A 19,249-nucleotide genomic window follows, 5' to 3' on the forward strand; every position below is an offset into this window, starting at 1 on the left:
AGGTGTCCGCTTCACATTTTTTTTTATCCAGCGAAGTTGTGAGTCACATATAGCGGAGAAGAAATGTATTTCATAGACCCCGTAAAGGTGATTGCTTATGCGGAGCAGCATTTTGGAGGGAGCAACGTGTCAACTTCATAATCTTTCTATAGACTGACACCAGAGCCGGGATATTATAATAATGTGAAGTGCCAACTGCATGTTTACAATTAAGTACATTCTCCCTCATTATTTTCTGGGTTTGATGTGACTTGTGTTGTATACGATGTTTATTATATACTCACACCTTGAATCTGAAAAAGCTGAACTGCCTATGTGCATGAGAACATTATAACACTTATAGGAATTGCTCACTAACTCCTGATAGTCAGCTAATGCAATTAGGCTGTTTATTTTACAGTCAAGTTTATTGTTTCAGGAAAATTCTGTTTTGATGTTTAACTTCACCTGGTTTGTCAGGTATGTTCTTTTTTACTTTTTTGTTAGATTTGTGATAAAATGTTGAGGGAGGGGATGTTTAATATGGTTCTGTCTGTGGGTGCGTTCTGTGGTGGAAGGTTACAATAAATGCAATAACTGGGATGGCTGCCAGTCAAAGTAATACACCTGATAGAGGGGCAGAAGCTTTGACTTTTGCATCTTGGAATGTTAAAGGGTTAAACCATCCCATTAAACGTGGTTAGAAGTTTTCTCATTTGAAATCTATGAATGCTGACATTATATTTTTACAAGAGACACATTTTAAAAACGACTTTCATTCCAAATTAATAGTCAGGTGGAGAGGCCAGTCTTTTTTCTCTTCATTTTTATCTAAGGCCAGGGGCAGTGCTATTTTAATAATAAAGGGGGTTCCTTTTAAACATGTCTACAACTACAGATAAAGAGGGACGTTTTATCATAGTTGCGGGAGAAATATTTTCCATGTCTATAACTTTTGTTTATATTTACTAATATCAATTTTGATGATCCATGCTTTTTTCAAAAATGATTTTCCCATGTTACTAATCTAATTATAGACCGTTTAAGCAGTAACAACATAAACAAGCGGCTGTCGCGGTCCGCACGTAACTTCCGGTAAACTCCGCTAAGAATAAATAACAACAAAGTTCATTAAATGTAGTTTATTTATATAACAAGCAAAAAAACAACACATAGATTACTTAGGAAACCAAAACATTTGTTATTTTCGACGAGGCATTTGTTCAAGAGATCAGTTTAGCAACTAGTCAGACCATTAAAAAAACGAAACCGGAAGTAAAGTTCGGATCCAGACGTGTATCACGTGCGTCCGATGAAACCGTCTATAGGGGGAGACTTCAATTGTGTTTTAGACTCATATTTAGACAGATCGTCTGCTCAGTGTGCTCCTCCTTCCAAAACTAGGGATTTCCCTAATTTGTATATTAAAAACTGTAATGTTGGTGATGTATGGAGGCTAGTTAACCCAACGAGGAGAGACTACTCCTTCCAATCACAGGTTCATATATATATAACATATATAGCTGTATATATTATTTTCTGGTTGAGTCAAAGTTAATTCCCTTAACTTCAACGTCTCATCAATACTAACACAAAAATATTAACAAGACTGTTTGACTGTTGTCCATAAACACATGAAAATAAAATGACAAACAATGCAATACCCTCCAAATACACAAAAACATGCACACTGTTAGATGATTGTTTGTTAAGTAGTAGAATGAATGTAAATTCCCTTACACATACACATGTGCCACACAAATGTGAAAATTTGTCATTTTTGTGTAAACACAAATAAAATGAAAAGAATAAATAAATATTTTTGTGCAAGGTGTGTGTGTGTGTGTGTGTAAGCATTTTGTTTTGTTTTGTCTTTTAAATACTCCAAACATGTTTTTTCCTGGAAAAAAATAAGAATTGATGCATTCAGTGCAGAATCATCATCTTGCTTTTTTAACCAAATTCCAAAACTTATAAAACTGGACCCTTGTGTGTCTTGTTTGAAGGCTGTTTAGTACAGCACAGAGACACAGAGGAGTCAGTATAAATCCTGAATCCAGCACACAGAGGTTTTGTGAATGTAAAGTTAAATGTGTGTAAGTGTGTGAGTTTCTTCAAAACACTGTAGAAAGACAGAGTGCCGGCCGGACAGTCCAGATACACTCCCACTCTTTTAGAAGCGGTTAAAGGAGAGTCGACATCAGTGCTGTTTTTATTGTGCCAAACAGTGAATCTGTAATCGGAGCAGTCAAGACTCCAGGACTTTTTATTAAACCCAAATCTACATCCATCATCTGCTCCTCTCCGGCTGATTTCTTTATCCATCACTGATATAACAACACCTTTACAGCCGCTCCATTCAACCTCCCAATAACAGCGTTCAGTCAGAATCTCTTTACACATAACCTGAGGCCAATAATCAAATCTCTCTGGATGATCGGGATATGACTCTCGCTCCTTTTCCAAACGTGTCACCTTCTTGTTCTCCTCAGACAGACGGAGATGAGGGTTTACTGTGTTTGGATCCAGTGTGAGATCACAGGCATCTGTACACCAAAAAAGAGATTAGAGAAGACATTAACAACATAAAAATGACTGTGTGTATTTGGGCCAATGTTGGCAACGTTACTTAAAAAAAGTAATTAGTTATAGTTACTAGTACTAGTTACTTCTCAAAAATAGTAACTGAGTTAGTAACTGCGTTACATCATTATAAAAGTAACTAATTACCAGGCAAAGTAACTATTGCGTTACTTTAAAAAAGTTCAAATATTTCAAATAACCTGAATGCCCCCAATATAAAATTAGTTAAATGAATGAATTGGACACTAAAGGCGGGCGTACACGGTGCGATTTTTGCTGTCGTAGGGGCTCGCATGCGATTTTTTTTCAGGAGCAAATCGTTCATGCTCGTATGGTCGTGGCTCGCACCGCGTGAGAGGAATTACGAGCCGAGCCGAGCAGGTTATGAGCACCTTACGACCTCCCGATAAGTTTTAAACATGTCAAAAAAGTTCGGGAGCTGTCGGTATAAATTCGTAGTGTTGGTGCGGGTGAACGAGACGATCTGGCAAAGCACTTAAAGTTGACCAATCAGAATGTACAAAACACAGAAGAAGAAAGACAAATGTGGCACTGCTACCTCAAATCTGGACGACAACTCTCTATAGCAGGCTATGTTTCGCGCACACATCGGTAACCGGACATCATGACAAATAGTGACGACCTCTTGATCAGCTTCTTTGCCTGAAAAACCTGTCATACGTGTTTTTGTTATGTCCGGCCACAGCTTTGAATGTGTGTGGAAACAGGAGAGAGCGTAGTTGTTTTAGGCTATACCGCTGTTCTGATTATAGAAAAAAAAATTATTAGACTCCGTGCAGAGACCACTGGTGTAAACAGTACAGGATATACAAAGAATGTTGCAATTTTTGTGTAATCCAAGCTGTGCCAAAGTCGCTGTAGTACAGTTTCATAAATGAATGGATATTAAAAGGGCTGTCGCGACAGAGGATAAAAAGCAAAGGAATGTCCATGTTTAGTAGGCTATAAGATATGCATTTATTGAGAGAGTACATTAAACATGGAGACAACGTTTTCCACATTATGGAGCTTCTGCTTTAACAAGTGAGCTTAAACGTTTTTGTTCTGTATTTTTTACCCACATATATATATATATTTTTAGATATTTTCGACCAAAGGAACACATGATATAGCCCAATGTAAGTTGTTATGGTAGCCTTAGGTTGTTCTGAAATGATGAAACATTTTTAATGACTAAAAATAGAGCCCGACCGATATGCATTTTTTGGGGCCGATGCCGATACAGATATTAGAGAGTAAAAAAAGACCGATAACGATATATCGGCCGATATTCATTATGTGAATATTATAGTACAGTACACATATACTACAGTATATTATAACTACTACAGTACTGTACATAGAATACACTATATACATTAACAGAATATACTATATATAAATACTTTTTGCAATGATCATTCTATGATCACACCACAAATGTGGTGATCAAACACTTAAAATGACATGACAAAGACATGTAATATAGGCAGGTGTGTTTTACAAGTTAACAATAAACTTTATTATCCAAAATGATTCTGATATAAGTGCACAAAACAGTAAATTTGACTTATTATAAATAACTTTAAAACACAAACAAAACAAAATACATATAACTTAAACCATTGTCAGTTTTAACGAGAATAATGTTATATTGGGCTTATTTTAAAAAATGGAAACTTATAAAGTCATTGTTTATTAGTTTTAGAGTAAGTTATGGACTTCACAAATTAATTAAAAACTTACCGTTAAGACGACAATGCTTGAATTACTGACAACATACTGATGTAGGCTAATGTTTAATGTACTGCACAACTTTTTTATAACACGAACCCACAGTGTTCTGCCGGGACTTAAAACTTTTATCAAACTAAAGCGTCTGCTCTCCGCGACTCCGCCTCTTTTATTCAAGAAAGGGTGTAAAGTTGCGCGAGCTTATTTAATCAATTGCTTTGAAATGAGCATGTAACAGCACAAGCAGCTGTACTCCCACAGACTGCGCGTCAGTTTAAGCGCGTCCTTTCGCCGCCTCGCGTCATTTCTTCCGCTTGCGTTTGAAACAACTCGCAAGTGGACAAAAAAGACTGATTAAAACCACCAAATGTAAACAGGAATGTGTCTCTCTCGTCCACTTATAATCCAATCGACCAAAGCGCGTCTTAATACCAGGTGTAAAATGTATTGAAGAAACCGCGTGACTGCCGCGCCCGCCACCTGAACTGAGAGACTGAATGAAGTGGAAGGGGTGGGGGATTGGCTGATGTCACTACAGTGAGTGACCTGAGTCGCCATTAGCAACCAATAGGGCGCACTCTGCTGGACAAACAAGTACTTACATCTTTCAAAAGCATTTAATGTGTTCTGTAAGGAACGTTCATACCGGCTTCATATCTGCGGCTTATACGCCGATATAGATATATCTGCGACATGCTCATATCGGCCGATAAAATCGGCAAAACGATAAATCGGTCGGGCTCTAACTAAAAATGTCTCTGAAACTATTTAAATAATAATTAATTTGTTTTCATACTATATTTGTATTGCTATGTATTCATTTACATAGGCATACTGTGAAAATGCCCTATATTAATATGCAATGCCTTCTGTATGGCATTTATTTTGTGCAGTTACATGAGCACAAATGCTGCTGGCTCACTTTTACTTTAAAGAGCCACTAAAATGACCACAAAAAAGTTTATATATTTGAAGAGTTTGGTTCCAAAACGCGATAAACGCCATTTTTGAAAAAAATGAGTTACTGCCAAAATCAGTATTATATCAGGTCAGTAGTTAAAAGTAAATTCTTAATTTTACGCAAAATCCAATATCCGCAGTGTTATTCTGTCATCTTTTCTCCCTTTTTCCCAAAATGCGATAAACGCCACTCCTCCTTTTTTACAGAACGCAATAAATACAGCCCACCAGTCACGCAATGTAAACAAACAATGGCGGCGCGCTGAGTACACAGAGTCCTAGTTTTCCTCATCTACTTTGTACTTCGTGATCAACAAACAAAACAAAATTATACTTTAAATGCATTGATAAAACTGTGATGGTTTTCTGTGACGGGAAAGAAACGTAAGCCATCAACATCTAATAATTTCCGCGAGAGGCACTCGGGTGCTTGTTCTCCCGACAGCATCAAGCTTCTCATGCTAACACATTGACCCCAGAGGATCTTATGAAAAACTTTACATTATTTTACTCAAAGTCAACGAAAATCGAGCAGGACCAAAACATTTTACAGCTGATCGCTTTGAAAAATGTAAAGAGACGACGTCAAGTATAACCGCAGCTGTCAGGGAAAACTCAGAGTCGAGTCTCATGCGAATGAAAGGATGTTTATTCAGAAGAGAAGAGAAAGTTAGATGAGAGAAAACACAATAATCCTCAGTCCACTGGAGGTGACGGAGACCACACGCGGCATCCAGCGAAATGATCTTCACTGAAGGCAGGGATTCCGACGGAGAGGTAATCCACACAAATCAGCACGAAACTCCTCAGAAAACCGGAAAGGCTGGTGTTCTGCCTAAAGACGAGGCAACCCAGCTGCACCGGAGAAGGACAGAGTTCAGATGAAGACAAAAAAACAGTCACACACCGGCTGAGGATCTCGGGCAGATGCAAGCATCCAAATGTCGGCGACAGGACCTGAGACAAGAGCAGAGAAGAGCGACAGAAACTACCAAACGACTGTCTGGACTGGACACGTGACTACGATCAACCATGACAATGAGCGCGTGATGAGAAACAGAACAGAGGACTAAAAATAGAGATAGGAAACAAGACAGAGCTGGCAAATGATTACAGAAACGAGCGGGAGGGGCAAGTGCACACGTGAGGAACCATCACCAACCGGTAAAAAACAAACGCACACATACTTCAGCTTCAACTTCAGCTTTATTTATATAGCACATTTCTTAACAGCCACATGGCTGACCAAAGTGCTTTACAGTGCATCTGACATTACACACACACACATAGACACAGTAATAAGAATAATAGCAGCAAGGATAAAAAATAATGGTAGATAGACTGTTAAAAAACACGGACAGAAAAATATAATAAAATACACAATAAAAAAAAAAAGAAATAATAGACCATAAAATGAACAAACATGAACCCCTGGGTAATCATTAAAAAGCTAGAGAGAAAAGATGGGTCTTTAACCGGGACTTGAAACTAGAGACGGTGGGTGCCATCCTAATTTCTAAAGGCAGAGAGTTCCATAAGCGCGGGCCAGCCACAGAAAAGGCACGCTCTCCTCTGCGCTTTAGCCGAACACGAGGGACCACTAGCATAGCCTGGTCAGAAGAACGAAGATGTCTACTAGGGGTGTAGAGATGAAGAAGTTCAGATAAATATAGAGGAGCAGTATTATGAAGAGACTTATAGACAAAAAGTAAAATCTTAAAATCAATTCTTTGAGAGATCGGCAGCCAGTGTAAAGATTTGAGAATTGGAGTGATGTGTTCATATTTACGAGAACTAGACAGAAATCTTGCAGCAGCATTTTGAACTAGCTGGAGACGCCTGACCTGAGTTTTTGATATACCACAGTATAAGGAGTTGCAGTAATCTAGGCGAGAGGTTACAAATGCATGTACCGCCATTTCTAGAGTCTTAGGGGTGAGAAAGTGTTTAACACCACAGATCACCCAGGAGTCGTGACAGTACCCCCCCCCTCCATGACCAGCACACGACGGACCTGAGGGGGGCTCACCTTGTCGCAGACGAAAGTCCTCGATCAGAACTGGGGGTCCAGTATATCCCGAGCCGGAACCCAACACCTCTCCTCCGATCCATAGCCCTCCCAGTCCACTAAATACTGAAAACCTCTGCCCCGGCGGCGAACATCTAGTAACCTCCTAACCGTATAGACAGGGGCACCATCCACTAGATGAGGGGCGGGGGGGTTGGGGGCAGAGACAGGAGAATTCTTGCAGGCAAAGATCACAGGTTTAACCTTGTATACATGGAAAACAGGGTGAACCCGACCAAGAGTAAGTGGTAACTTAAGCTTAACTGCTACCGGACTAATGACCTTAATAATGCTGTATGGCCCAATGAAACGAGGAGCCAGCTTACAAAACTGCTGCCAAAACCGAGAGACAAACTGAGGACCCCTATCTGAAATCACATCAGACGGAAGACTATGCAACCAAAAAACATGGTTAATCAGAACCTGAGCCATCTCTTTGGCAGAAGGGAGCTTAGGTAAGGGAATGAAATGAACCGCTTTAGAGAAACGATCCACCACAGTCAAAACGACAGTGTTACCATCAGACGCCGGTAGCCCGGTGAAAAAATCAAGGGCTATGTGTGACCAGGGGCGGGAGGGGATGGGCAAAGATTTAAGCAGACCAGCGGGGGGTTGATTGGATGCTTTATTACGAGCACAGACTGAACAGGCTAATACAAACTGTCTGACGTCCGTGGCCATAGAAGACCACCAAAAACGTTGACGATAGCAGCCAACATCCTCCGAATTCCCGGATGGCCGACAAACCTGGATTCATGACCCCACCGGATGACATCGGAACGTAAACACTCAGGTACCCATAGACGACCCGCTGGACACTCTTCCGGCACTTCCCCCTCTCGGCCGGACTCCCTCACCTGCTGCTCGATTCCCCAGACGAGGGCACCAACCACCTTCCCCTCCGGGAGGATGGTTTCGGTCCGCTCGCACTCGGAGCGATCGAACAGACGAGAGAGAGCATCAGGTTTAGTATTCTTAGAGCCAGGCCGGTACGAGAGGGAAAAGTTAAAACGTTCAAAGAAAAGTGCCCAGCAAGCCTGTCTAGCTGTTAATCTTCTGGTCGAACGGATATATTCAAGATTCTTATGATCCGTCCAGACCAGAAAGGGTTCCGAGGTTCCCTCCAACCAGTGACGCCACTCACCCAGAGTCTTACCGCCAGCAGTTCTCTATTCCCTATGTCGTAATTACGTTCCGCTGGGTTTAACCGGTGAGAGAAAAAGGCACACGGGTGCACCTTCCCATCAATGGAAGACCGCTGAGATAAAACGGCGCCTACTCCCACATCAGAAGCATCTACTTCCACAATAAATTGATTAGCCGGATCAGGAATAGAGAGAACCGGAGCAGAGATAAAACAGGACTTTAACTTATCAAAGGCTTCCTGAGCCTCTCTATCCCATTGGAAATGCAGCTTAGTGGAAGTGAGAGCAGTAAGGGGTTTAGCGATCTGACCAAAGTTTCTGATGAAACGCCGGTAAAAACTGGCGAAACCCAAAAATCGCTGAAGCTCCTTACGAGAGTCGGGTACTGGCCAATCTCTCCCTCGGCAATAACAAAACCCAGGACGAAACCGACTGTTTGTGGAACTCGCACTTCTCCGCCTTAAAAAAGAGCTGGTTCTCTAAAAGCCGTTGTAAAACTAGGCGAACATGCTGGGTGTGTATCTTCATGGATGGAGAAAAGATGAGAATGTCATCAAGATACACAAAAACAAACTTATTAATCATGTCTCCCACAACCTCATTTACCATAGTTTGGAAGACAGCCGGTGCGTTACAAAGCCCAAATGGTAAAACGCGGTATTCCCATTGTCCTGATGGTGTATTAAAGGCTGTCTTTCACTCATCGCCCTCTTTGATGCATACCAAATGATAAGCATTGTGCAGATCCAATTTGGTAAACACGCATACTCCCTGTAATAACTCGAAAGCTGAAGACATTAACGGTAAGGGGTACTTATTCTTAACAGTAATGTCATTAAGCCCTCTATAGTCAATGCACGGACGAAGAGACCCATCTTTCTTCTTAACAAAGAAAAACCCAGCACCCGCTGGAGACGATGAGCGACGAATGAGACCGGCATTAAGTGCTTCATTTATGTATTTATCCATAGCCTCTCTCTCTGGTTTAGCAAGGGAAAAACTTCGACCCTTAGGCGGAAAAGTACCTGGGAACAATCATATGACCGGTGAGGAGGTAGGGATGTCTCACTGAACACTTGATGCAGATCAGAGTAATCCGCCGGGACCCCCGAGAGATCGGCAGCAGGATTCTGAAAAGTAGAACACAAAGAAGCAGAAGAAGCTGGACCAAGACATGAAACATGACACGAAGACTTCCAAGACAAGACAACACTGTTCTGCCAATCAACGTGAGGATTATGTTTGGACAGCCAGTCATGCCCTAAATGACTGGCGATTGGGATGAATCCAACAAATAAAATTAAATTTCCTCACGATGATTGCCAGAAACAAACAAACTCACAGGGGGTGTGCGATGGGTGATCATAGCCATGTGCTGTCCCTTTAATGTCCAGGCAGAGAGAGGAGAGGTCAAAGGGATAGCAGGAATATCCCAGGATCCAGCCAAACCGGCATCCAGAAAACTCACCTCCACACCAGAATCCAGCAAGGCCTGCGACTGGAAGTTAGACTGATTAAAAACCACAATGACAGGGAGAAGTGCAGTTTACGGGAGGTTTGAGAGATGACATGCCCATCGAAACTCCCGAGGTCATCGGCGGGCAGTACCTTTTACCGGACATGAAGCGGCGATGTGCCCCGCCTTACCGCAGTATAGACACAATCCACTCGACGCTGTTTCTCAGCGGCGGTAAGGCAGAGCTTACCCAATTGCATAGGTTCCTCTGCATCAAGCAATGATAATGAAGCCAACTCCTCAGATGAAACAGCGATTTGGCGAAACGACCGGCGGAGCTCACGCTGATGGTGTCGTGTTTCGATTCTCAACGCCAATTCGATCGCCGCCTCTAGAGATGTAGGAGGATCCCGTGCAGTGACTTCGTCCTGGATGGAAGGGTTGAGACCCTCGAGGAACTGGGCCCGAAGCGCCGTATCATTCCACCCACTGGTGATGGCTAGCGTCTTAAATGAGATGGCGTAATCCGTTACGGACGACCTTCGTTGTTGTAGCCTCACTTGCTCGGCTGCCTCCATGTCGCCTCGGAGTGATCGATCAAAAAGACTCAGCATTTCCATCTCGAGAGCCTCAAATGAAGCCGTGCACGGGGCCTTGGCCCCCCAAGCAGCCATTCCCTCGCCCTCCCGGTGAGTAAAGTCAAAACAAATGCTACCTTGGACGTAGCGCTGGCAAATCTCCGGGGTTGGAGGGCGAAAACTAGGGAACACTGCTGCAGGAAGGCCCGGCAGGTGTTGGGGTCGCCATCGAAGGTGGGAGGAGTCGCCGCGTGAGGCACACGATCAACGTTGGGTAGAGTTCCGCTAGGCGTAGGAAGAGATTGCCCTCCGATCGGCTGGGTGATCTGGTCCAATCGGATACTTAACTCTGAAAACCGTTCTGACAAAGTGCAGAAGTCTCTGGCAGCCACAGTGAGCAGCGATGAGTGCTGAGATCACCCAGGAGTCGTGACACGCAGCAATATGACAGTGTTCTTAATATAACAAAGTAAGTGTTTTGGTTAATGCCATTAATGTTTATTTTTTAATCATTGTATACCACTATTCAACTAAATAAATATAAATGGTAAAGATGAATGCACATTTATACATTGATTTAAAAGATTTATAGCATTTTGAAATAAAAAACTGTCATGGATTTATTGCATTTTGTGGAAAAAATAATTCGTTTTTATAATAAATCTTTGAAAACCAAGTTATAGATTTGAATTTTTTATGTTTTTATAATCTAAAGATGCTATGTGAAAGTTTGTAACAGAAAATAGTGGTTTTCATCTTGTCACTTTCTTGGTATAGAAAACACGTTTTTACCAAAATTTGTCAAAATGGATTTATTGCGTTTTGGAACCAAACTCTTCATTTATTGTTGTGGTCTACCACAATACTGTTGTTTGAATTAATGTTCAAAAAACGCATTATTATTCTTATAATAGATATTTGCAACATCTCTCTCTAAAACGCTTGATTGCAGCGCGTGTCTCTTCAAAGCCCCACCCCCACAAACGCCAAGTATACTCTGATTGGTCAGGGGTTCTAAACGATTGTGATTGGTTAATCCTTGTAGCATTCAAAATGTCCATTACCATAATAGACCTTTCTCACAACTTCTGTATTTATGCCCGTAAATACGCAATCGTCACGGAAATCTACTTCCTCCGCAGTCATTGCAATGTAAAAAGCCGTATCTGTTCCATTAATTCCCTGTTGATGGTGAAGTTAGACAGAAGTGGATTCAGGCTGTCCGGCGAGATTAAGGACCTAACTTCACCATAAGAAAGGGGAGCACTTATGTATGCAGCAGACACTTCACTTAAGACGACTACATTTTAGGGCTCACTGGTCGCCGCTTGCAACCAAATGCTGTCTCTACCCATTTTTCTTGGAACGAGTTCACCCCGACACACAAACATACGATCACAGACATTATCAGACAAAAATGTTAACTGATGATGATAGCATCCGGCTAACGTTATTGTTGCTACACACAAGACGTTCACTTGGACAACCATAGGCAGTAATTGAAGGTAATTGGTACCATAATGCTTCATACAAAGCAGACTATAATGTTTTAGTAAGGTAGTCTATATCATCTACTATACATACATTATGTTTAAGTGGACACTCTAATAATGTGTTGTTTAGGTTAACAGTTCAGAAACAGTTAGACTCGCTCTCTACTTGCCTTGATATTTATAGACAAATTCTTCATGGAAAAAGATTTCTCTATTAGTCGTGTCACATCAGCAAATGTAATATTTGGCAAATCCGTTAACGAAGTTGTGTAGACTCTTTGATCCATTTTAAACTTGCCCGGGTTTGTGTTTTTCTAGTGTGTTGACGCCTGACAGGAACTCCGCTTTCACGACGATTACGTATTTCCGGTTACTGTGAGAAAGGTCTATGGGGTTTCGGCTTCTCATGCGTGTACAGAAAATTGTCTCTGTAAACTCCCTCTAGTAGGCTATTGCATCGGTATTGCCTTGCAGTTTGAGTCTGAATCAGATTCAGAGTTTGCAGAAATAAACAAATCTAACAGAAACTCCTTCCCAAGGACGAATTGAGAAGGATGCTTCACAGTGCTAATTTTGTAACCACCTTACTTTACACTTCGGATGTGTTATGGCTGAATCAACAGGGTCACAAAAAATGTAGACCTCTGTAAATTTTCCATATTCGGAAATAAAGATAAACCCCCTGAATAAATAATCAGTGTATTACAATTCTTCATTTAAGTGTCTGCATATTTAATAGATATTTAGTATATGTAATGTAAAATCGCTTTATGTCACAGCGGGGCTTTAGAGTAAGTGAGAGCACAGGTGCAGCAGTCTGATCGTGGCAACTTGTCATTTTCGGTGAAGCTCTGCTGTGTACTGAAGAGAACTGGACTAGTTGTCTGTCACATAATAACCTGTTACTCTCTTTCACTGTGTAAAAGCATAACGGCAAACATTTGTGCTTTATAATAAGAATAAACACAGTCGATGTCCAGACACCAAACATCTGCCCTAAAATAAAATACCATACACGCGTTCTCCGCAGCGCAGACCAAACTCTCTCGTGTAAACACACTACATTTATCTGAGTGTCGCGCATGGGATTTAACACAAAGTGCAAGATAATTTCGCGCCTACTGTTGTTGTACAACGTCAAGTTTATTATGAAAGTAGCCAAATACTTTCTTGCCAAAAAGGCGCAGCGAATACAAAATATTTTTTACTCTCTTTGAATAGACAATCTATCTATCTATAAATAAGTATGAATACATGCCTGTTTGAAATATGGATCCAGAAAGATCGCTGTCTACCAATTCAGCACTATTCCCATGGACAGCAGCCGCTAACATCGTAAGCAAGAAAGGTTTTAAAGTCTTCATAGCACGCTATGTTCAATTAGAAACAACGTTATTGAGAAACAGCACAGAGTATAAATGTTACAGGTGTTATGAGGTTTATAGAAGCTCCGTCTCTCTCCACTTAACAGTTACTCGCACTTTTACCGCGGCACGGATCTTGTCAAATGAGTTTGTATAAGCGAGAACTGCTTCATTCGTTTTATACACCAACAATAGTATTGTCGTTGTTTATGCATTTGCTTGTCGAATTAGAGCTACACAGGTTTAAACAGCGGTTGAGTTTAGAAATACAGCAGGCTTGTGAACAGGCTTCATTTAACGTGCAAGCACAGGAGACAATCTATTTTACAGTCCTCTGAAGTTTACAATGTAATACTGCATGATTTGAAACGATTACACTGTAACATTGTATGGTTTTGTATGATTTACTGAACAACATGGCACAAATACGCATGAAAAACTCACATATATGATGTCAGTTTATTAAATTTTTTTAAACTATTTGTTATGTTTTCCACAGCATCGCGATCGTACACAACTAATAAATCTACACATATTAATGTATACTGGTTGTGATCCTAAAGCGCTAGGTTTCAACAAATTAGGAACAGATTAATCATTTAGGTTCAAACGTTGCACAAATCCAGCCTCAAGCTCTACATGTTTAAGGAAGCAGTGATCCCAAAAATGACGAGAGGAGAAATATAGTTTCTGGTTTCAGTGCGAAGGAATTACATTGCAACTGTTTATTGCATAAACTGTAACCACTATTTAACTTACTCTTCATACTGTACATTATTATTTTACCCTCACATAAAAAACAGCTTCTTCTAGACATACTGAAATCAATAACTCCGCAATAGCAAACAGACTTGGGCCTAGCTAACAAATCAGGTCTCTTTGATAACAGCAAGTGGGCGGGTATAAGCAGTTAGTGGGCGGGCATTATTCAAATGCCACGTCCACGTCATCAGGTCACGGAAATAACTGTAGAACTACATCTCAGGCGTTTACGTAGTACATTAAAAATGCCTTCGGTTAAAGGGAATATCTTCCTTTAAATTGGACTGTGAGCTTTGTAACTCTGCACATCCCTTTTATGCTCAAAACTGCTACATTATACTGTAACTAGAGTTAAAAAGTTGAAATCCATGAAAGGGGCTCTTTAAGACACGGCACTGACCGAGGGTCCGTACATTTGCACTTAACAAGCCTAGACAATGTGCTTTATATTAAATTAAATTATTTTCATTTTACTAATTAATATTTGGCTGTAGATGTATTGGGTTAATAATTTAATTATAAAGTGAAAGACGTGTAATGTTAGCTTACCTTGCGTTTTACCTCATTGCTCCTCATTCTGCATGTACAAATAAATAAATAGGCCCACTGAATTTTTTTTTTAAACGCTCATATTTAAAAAAGCAACAATATATGTAACATTAATAATAGCAATATAGATATTTACTTGGCACTACAAACATGATATATTAAGTAAAACTGCATATGCGCTAGCACGAAAAATCACTGCCAGAGAAATTCCTTCACCGCCACAGCACTAGACCTATATTGCAATTTCGGAATCCATAAACAGAAATACAAAAGAACAGAAATTCCAGGCTGTTTTCTGCACTTACGCCAATATCTTTACCGTATTCTTCTTGTTTTATTTTTGTACATTCTGCCACAACGAAAGGTAGCCTACTTCATCCTCACAGGTGCAAAAATGCTTACGTCAGAATTCGTCAAGTCTTAAATCTTGTCGTGTGTGACTGGGTCCGAATTATTTTTGCATTAACTCACTCGTGTCGTGTGTGAGAGCTCACGACGTTCCGACAGTCAGAATTCGCACCGTGTACGCCTAGCTTAAAGAGAAACCACTAATTTTGTGGCAGCATGTGAAGATGTGAGGTGCTTTATTAGATCAGAATTGCAGACATGAAGAGGCTCTTTCCTACTCTGCATAAGATGCACATTACATAAACATTCTTGCGTTTTACCTCAACGGTGGAAAAGAAGTGCTTATTATACTTTGTATTTGCGACTGCTACCTTTGAGTTTGATGTACTTGTCATCGCGCTGTCGTTGCGGGTGTGTGGGACTCGAACGGACTGCAGGGCGAGGACAGCTGCCTGTGAGTGGCTAGCAGCAGCATCCGCTGCTCGTTGAGAAGAGAGAGCGATACATGCTCCCGCATCAGTCTCCAACCACGCCAGAAAAGATCGCTAGATTTGTCGCTAAAGGGGTTTATAAAGTTGCTAAATCTAGTGACAAAGTCACCAAGTTGGCAACACTGCACTGCACTTCTCAGACTGTGCATGTGTTTGTGTATGAACTCTGTCTGCCTCTGGTTGGCTAACGATGGAAATTAAGCCAATCATCATCGGTTATGTAGTTGTCCCACCCCCTTTAACACACACACACACACACACACACACAAACACGCACACACACACACACACACACACACACACACACACACACACACACACACACACACACACACACACACACACACACACACACACACACACACATACACACACTATAGAAACACATAGCCTGTCTGGATGAGAGAACATACTCTGGTGAAAATCGCTTTAGTGAGATTAATTATAGTAACGCGCAGCATTTATTGTCAGTAACGGCATTATAATGGGGGGAAAAGTAATTTATTTGATTACTCGGTAAGGAAAAAAATAACGCAGTTAGTAACGCTGTTTATTTATAACGGCGTTATTATCATCACTGGTGTGGGCTGGTATATGTGCTTTATGTGGACATGAATAGTGACATGTTTACTATGCTATAAACATGGTTTAAGGAAGTGTCCCCATAAACTGAACAGCTACAAAACATACTATATAGTACTTTTTCATAAAGACTTGTTTTTGTGACTGGGGACTGGGGTAGGTTAGTAGAATAGAATGCACAGTTTGTTCAGTATACAATACAAAGTGTGAGTGTGAGTGTGTGTGTGTGTGTGAATAGTGAATGAATAGTGTATAATGACATGTTAACTATGCTATAAACATGGTTTACGGCAGGGGTCTTCAACTACTCTTCTTCCGTGGCCAGATTTTAAAATTGTAAATATGACGCGGGCCAAACTTTTACCCCTATTTTTACTTTTGATATATGTTTTATTTTTACCATATATGTGTGTGTGTTGTTGTCGTTTTTGTTACTTTTGTTGTAGTATATTTAAAAAAAAACATATTAAAACATGCATTTTAAAAAAATGAAATTTAAAAGCCTTTTAATTACTGAAAATTCATATTTTCTTTATTAATATTTAAAAACAATTGCGGTTTAACATGTAAGAGCCAAATGTTAATAGTAAAAGTGTAAAAGATCAACACTCTTAAACATATTTAGTTTATAACTGTTTCACTTTCATTAATTGTTACATGTCAAGTATTCACAAAAATTCTCCTAATGACTAAAATTGCACTACATGTTTTCTTTTTTAATATTTTATAGATATATAGCTAAACAGCATTTTTCATTGTACATTACATACAGATATAAGTGTCGGGAGTTCGCCTAGTGGCAGTCGTAATGAAAATGTAGTTTAATCGTAAATCTGTCATGGGAGAGAACCTTTAATCTACGAATATATGTATAGTTAATAATTTACTTACCAGTAATTACAGTATTCAAGTGTTACTGATAAAGTAAAACAAAAAAATAATTCATAATTTTAACTTCGCACACAGTGAAACACACTGAAATACATCACTTCCGGTCGCCGCGTCACATGTGGTGTGTGGTGTAATGCATCCAAAGCTCGAATTGGATCAGATAATTACGCACCTGCAGATGGTTGGCACCCCACTCAGCCCCTTTCTGTGTTGTCTTGTACAGTGGAAAGGTAAAAGTAACCACGCTGAATTTAAATCAGACTATAGACGTTTCTCAATAAGGCTGCAGCCTCCGGAGGTCGCATTTCCAGGCTGCATACATCATTAAGTCTTATTTCAGAATTTTAACAATTATAAAATTTACTATTATTCTTAGTTAATCGTAAATTGTTGTAATATGCTTATGATTTGTGAATGTAATGCTCAGTTGACTTAAATTTGATGACGTATTCAGTCTGCATATGTGACCTCCGGAGGCTGCAGCCTTCCGTTTGAGAAATGGCCAAAGGTGACCGGCGGGCCGGATAAAGATGATTGGTGGGCCGCATTTGGCCTGCGGGCCGCCAGTTGACTAGCCCTGGTTTACGGGGACACAGGAAGTGTCACCATAAACTGAAACACTAAAAAACAAACTAAATTGTAGTTTTTCATAGATTAAAGACTGTCAACAGGTTTTTGTGACATTGGGGTTAGGGACTGGGGTAGGTTAGGGAAATAGAATATAACAGTTTGTACAGTATAAAATGCATTGCGCTAATAGAAATGTCCCCATAAACCATGTATGCCTGACTGTGTTTGTGTGAACATGTGTGAGTGTGTGCGTGCATGTCCGTGACCTTGTCTCTGTCTGTGTACACTTACACTTGCGTGGTCCTGCTGTGATCATGATCTCTCCAGCATGAGCCACACTATAAAACAAGAAGTCACATTTTGCTGATGCTTGATGAAAATTGTATATGAACATGCAGCATACACAAAACGTCGCTGTCCGATGAAAACCATGTCCATTTTGCCAATTTTGAGATTTTTTCGACGGATTGAACGTCCAGGTTCATTTCCGTATACAGTATGCTTCACATACCTAAATGGCCAATGAAAAGTTGTGAAATCATGTCATCTGATTTTCACGTATATCCATTTGGTGTCAAAGTGTAAATCACGCCGCATATCTCCCACCTGTGAAGCGTCTCGCCGGTCTCGTAAAGTTTTATGGAAGCTCAGCACTGGATATAGCCGAATACATATGTTGCGTTGTTATGGTGGGTTTTCTTTTACATATGTAATGAAATTCATTGTAATCATTGACTAAACGCGCTGCTGTTTTCTACTGTACTTTGGCACTGTTCGGTTGAGCTGGTGTTGCAGGGACTGTTACATGTGTGCAGTCGACATTGTTGAGGGTTTTTGCCGAGTATTTTCGTGTTGTTGACTGGCCTACGCTATGCCCATTTTTGATTTTGCCGTTATTCAATATTTTTCTTATCCTGCAGTAATGTTTTTTATCTAATCTTTTGTCCCCACCACTTTTCAACACAAACTGACGCCACTGCTGTCTAGCATTACCATGTCAGTGTATTGATTCATTGTCCCTTCATAGTTTGCAAGAGACATTTAATAAATTTATAATTAATATTAAATAAAGTAAGCGTATTTAACTAAGGCATAGGCTATTTAAACTGAGCGTATTCATCTGTCAATATAAAACGCGACTTGGCCATTCTAATTAATGATCGGAAGAACGCGTATCGACCACCGTTCATTTAAACTCAATTTTGGTCAAATGTGGATTATATTATTACACTGGCAAGAATATGGTTACATGTAAAGATGCCGTACCAAGTATGACAACACTACATTCAACTGCTTTTGATATACTGTGTTTTTTTCACTTCCTGAAAAGTAACCGTTTTGGACAAACGTGAGTTTCATCGGGCAGCGACAAAAAAAAAAAAAACATAAATAAATCAGATGCAAAATCCTCTGACATGTGCATCTGACATGTTTTCTTGTTTTTATCAGCCTCTTATATTTAGGTTCAGTAATTTCTGTTTAATGGCAATGAAAAGATTATTACTCCTTAATTTAAAAACCTTATTTTCACAAATCTCACTTTAGTCATTGGTATTTAACCAATTTGACTGCCTTTTGCTGCAAAACCCTCTAAGTGCATGACAACCCTCCTAAATTCACTTCTTAGCACAAGACATAGTAAACAGTTGCAAAATAAGTAAATTCCCAGGTGAAAATGAAGTACACTTCCATAGTG

The 19,249-nt window shown here is 40.2% G+C and overlaps 1 protein-coding gene across 1 annotated transcript in view; it reads right to left on the bottom strand.

The window, feature by feature from the left end:
* Window positions 1-1,820: 1,820 nt before the first annotated feature.
* The window catches only part of LOC129431383 (NACHT, LRR and PYD domains-containing protein 12-like), a 62,489-nt gene continuing 45,060 nt past the window's right edge, over window positions 1,821-19,249 (bottom strand). Inside the window, exons 8-9 of the mRNA XM_073874828.1 lie at window positions 17,845-17,891; window positions 1,821-2,525 (exon numbers count right to left, since the gene is read on the bottom strand). Coding sequence (XP_073730929.1) covers window positions 1,951-2,525; window positions 17,845-17,891 — 622 coding nt within the window. The 3' untranslated portion in view covers window positions 1,821-1,950. The remainder of the gene's footprint in view (window positions 2,526-17,844; window positions 17,892-19,249) is intronic.

The sequence above is a fragment of the Misgurnus anguillicaudatus genome, chromosome 13, assembly GCF_027580225.2.
Source record: "Misgurnus anguillicaudatus chromosome 13, ASM2758022v2, whole genome shotgun sequence".
NCBI classification, from domain to species: Eukaryota; Metazoa; Chordata; class Actinopteri; order Cypriniformes; family Cobitidae; genus Misgurnus; species Misgurnus anguillicaudatus.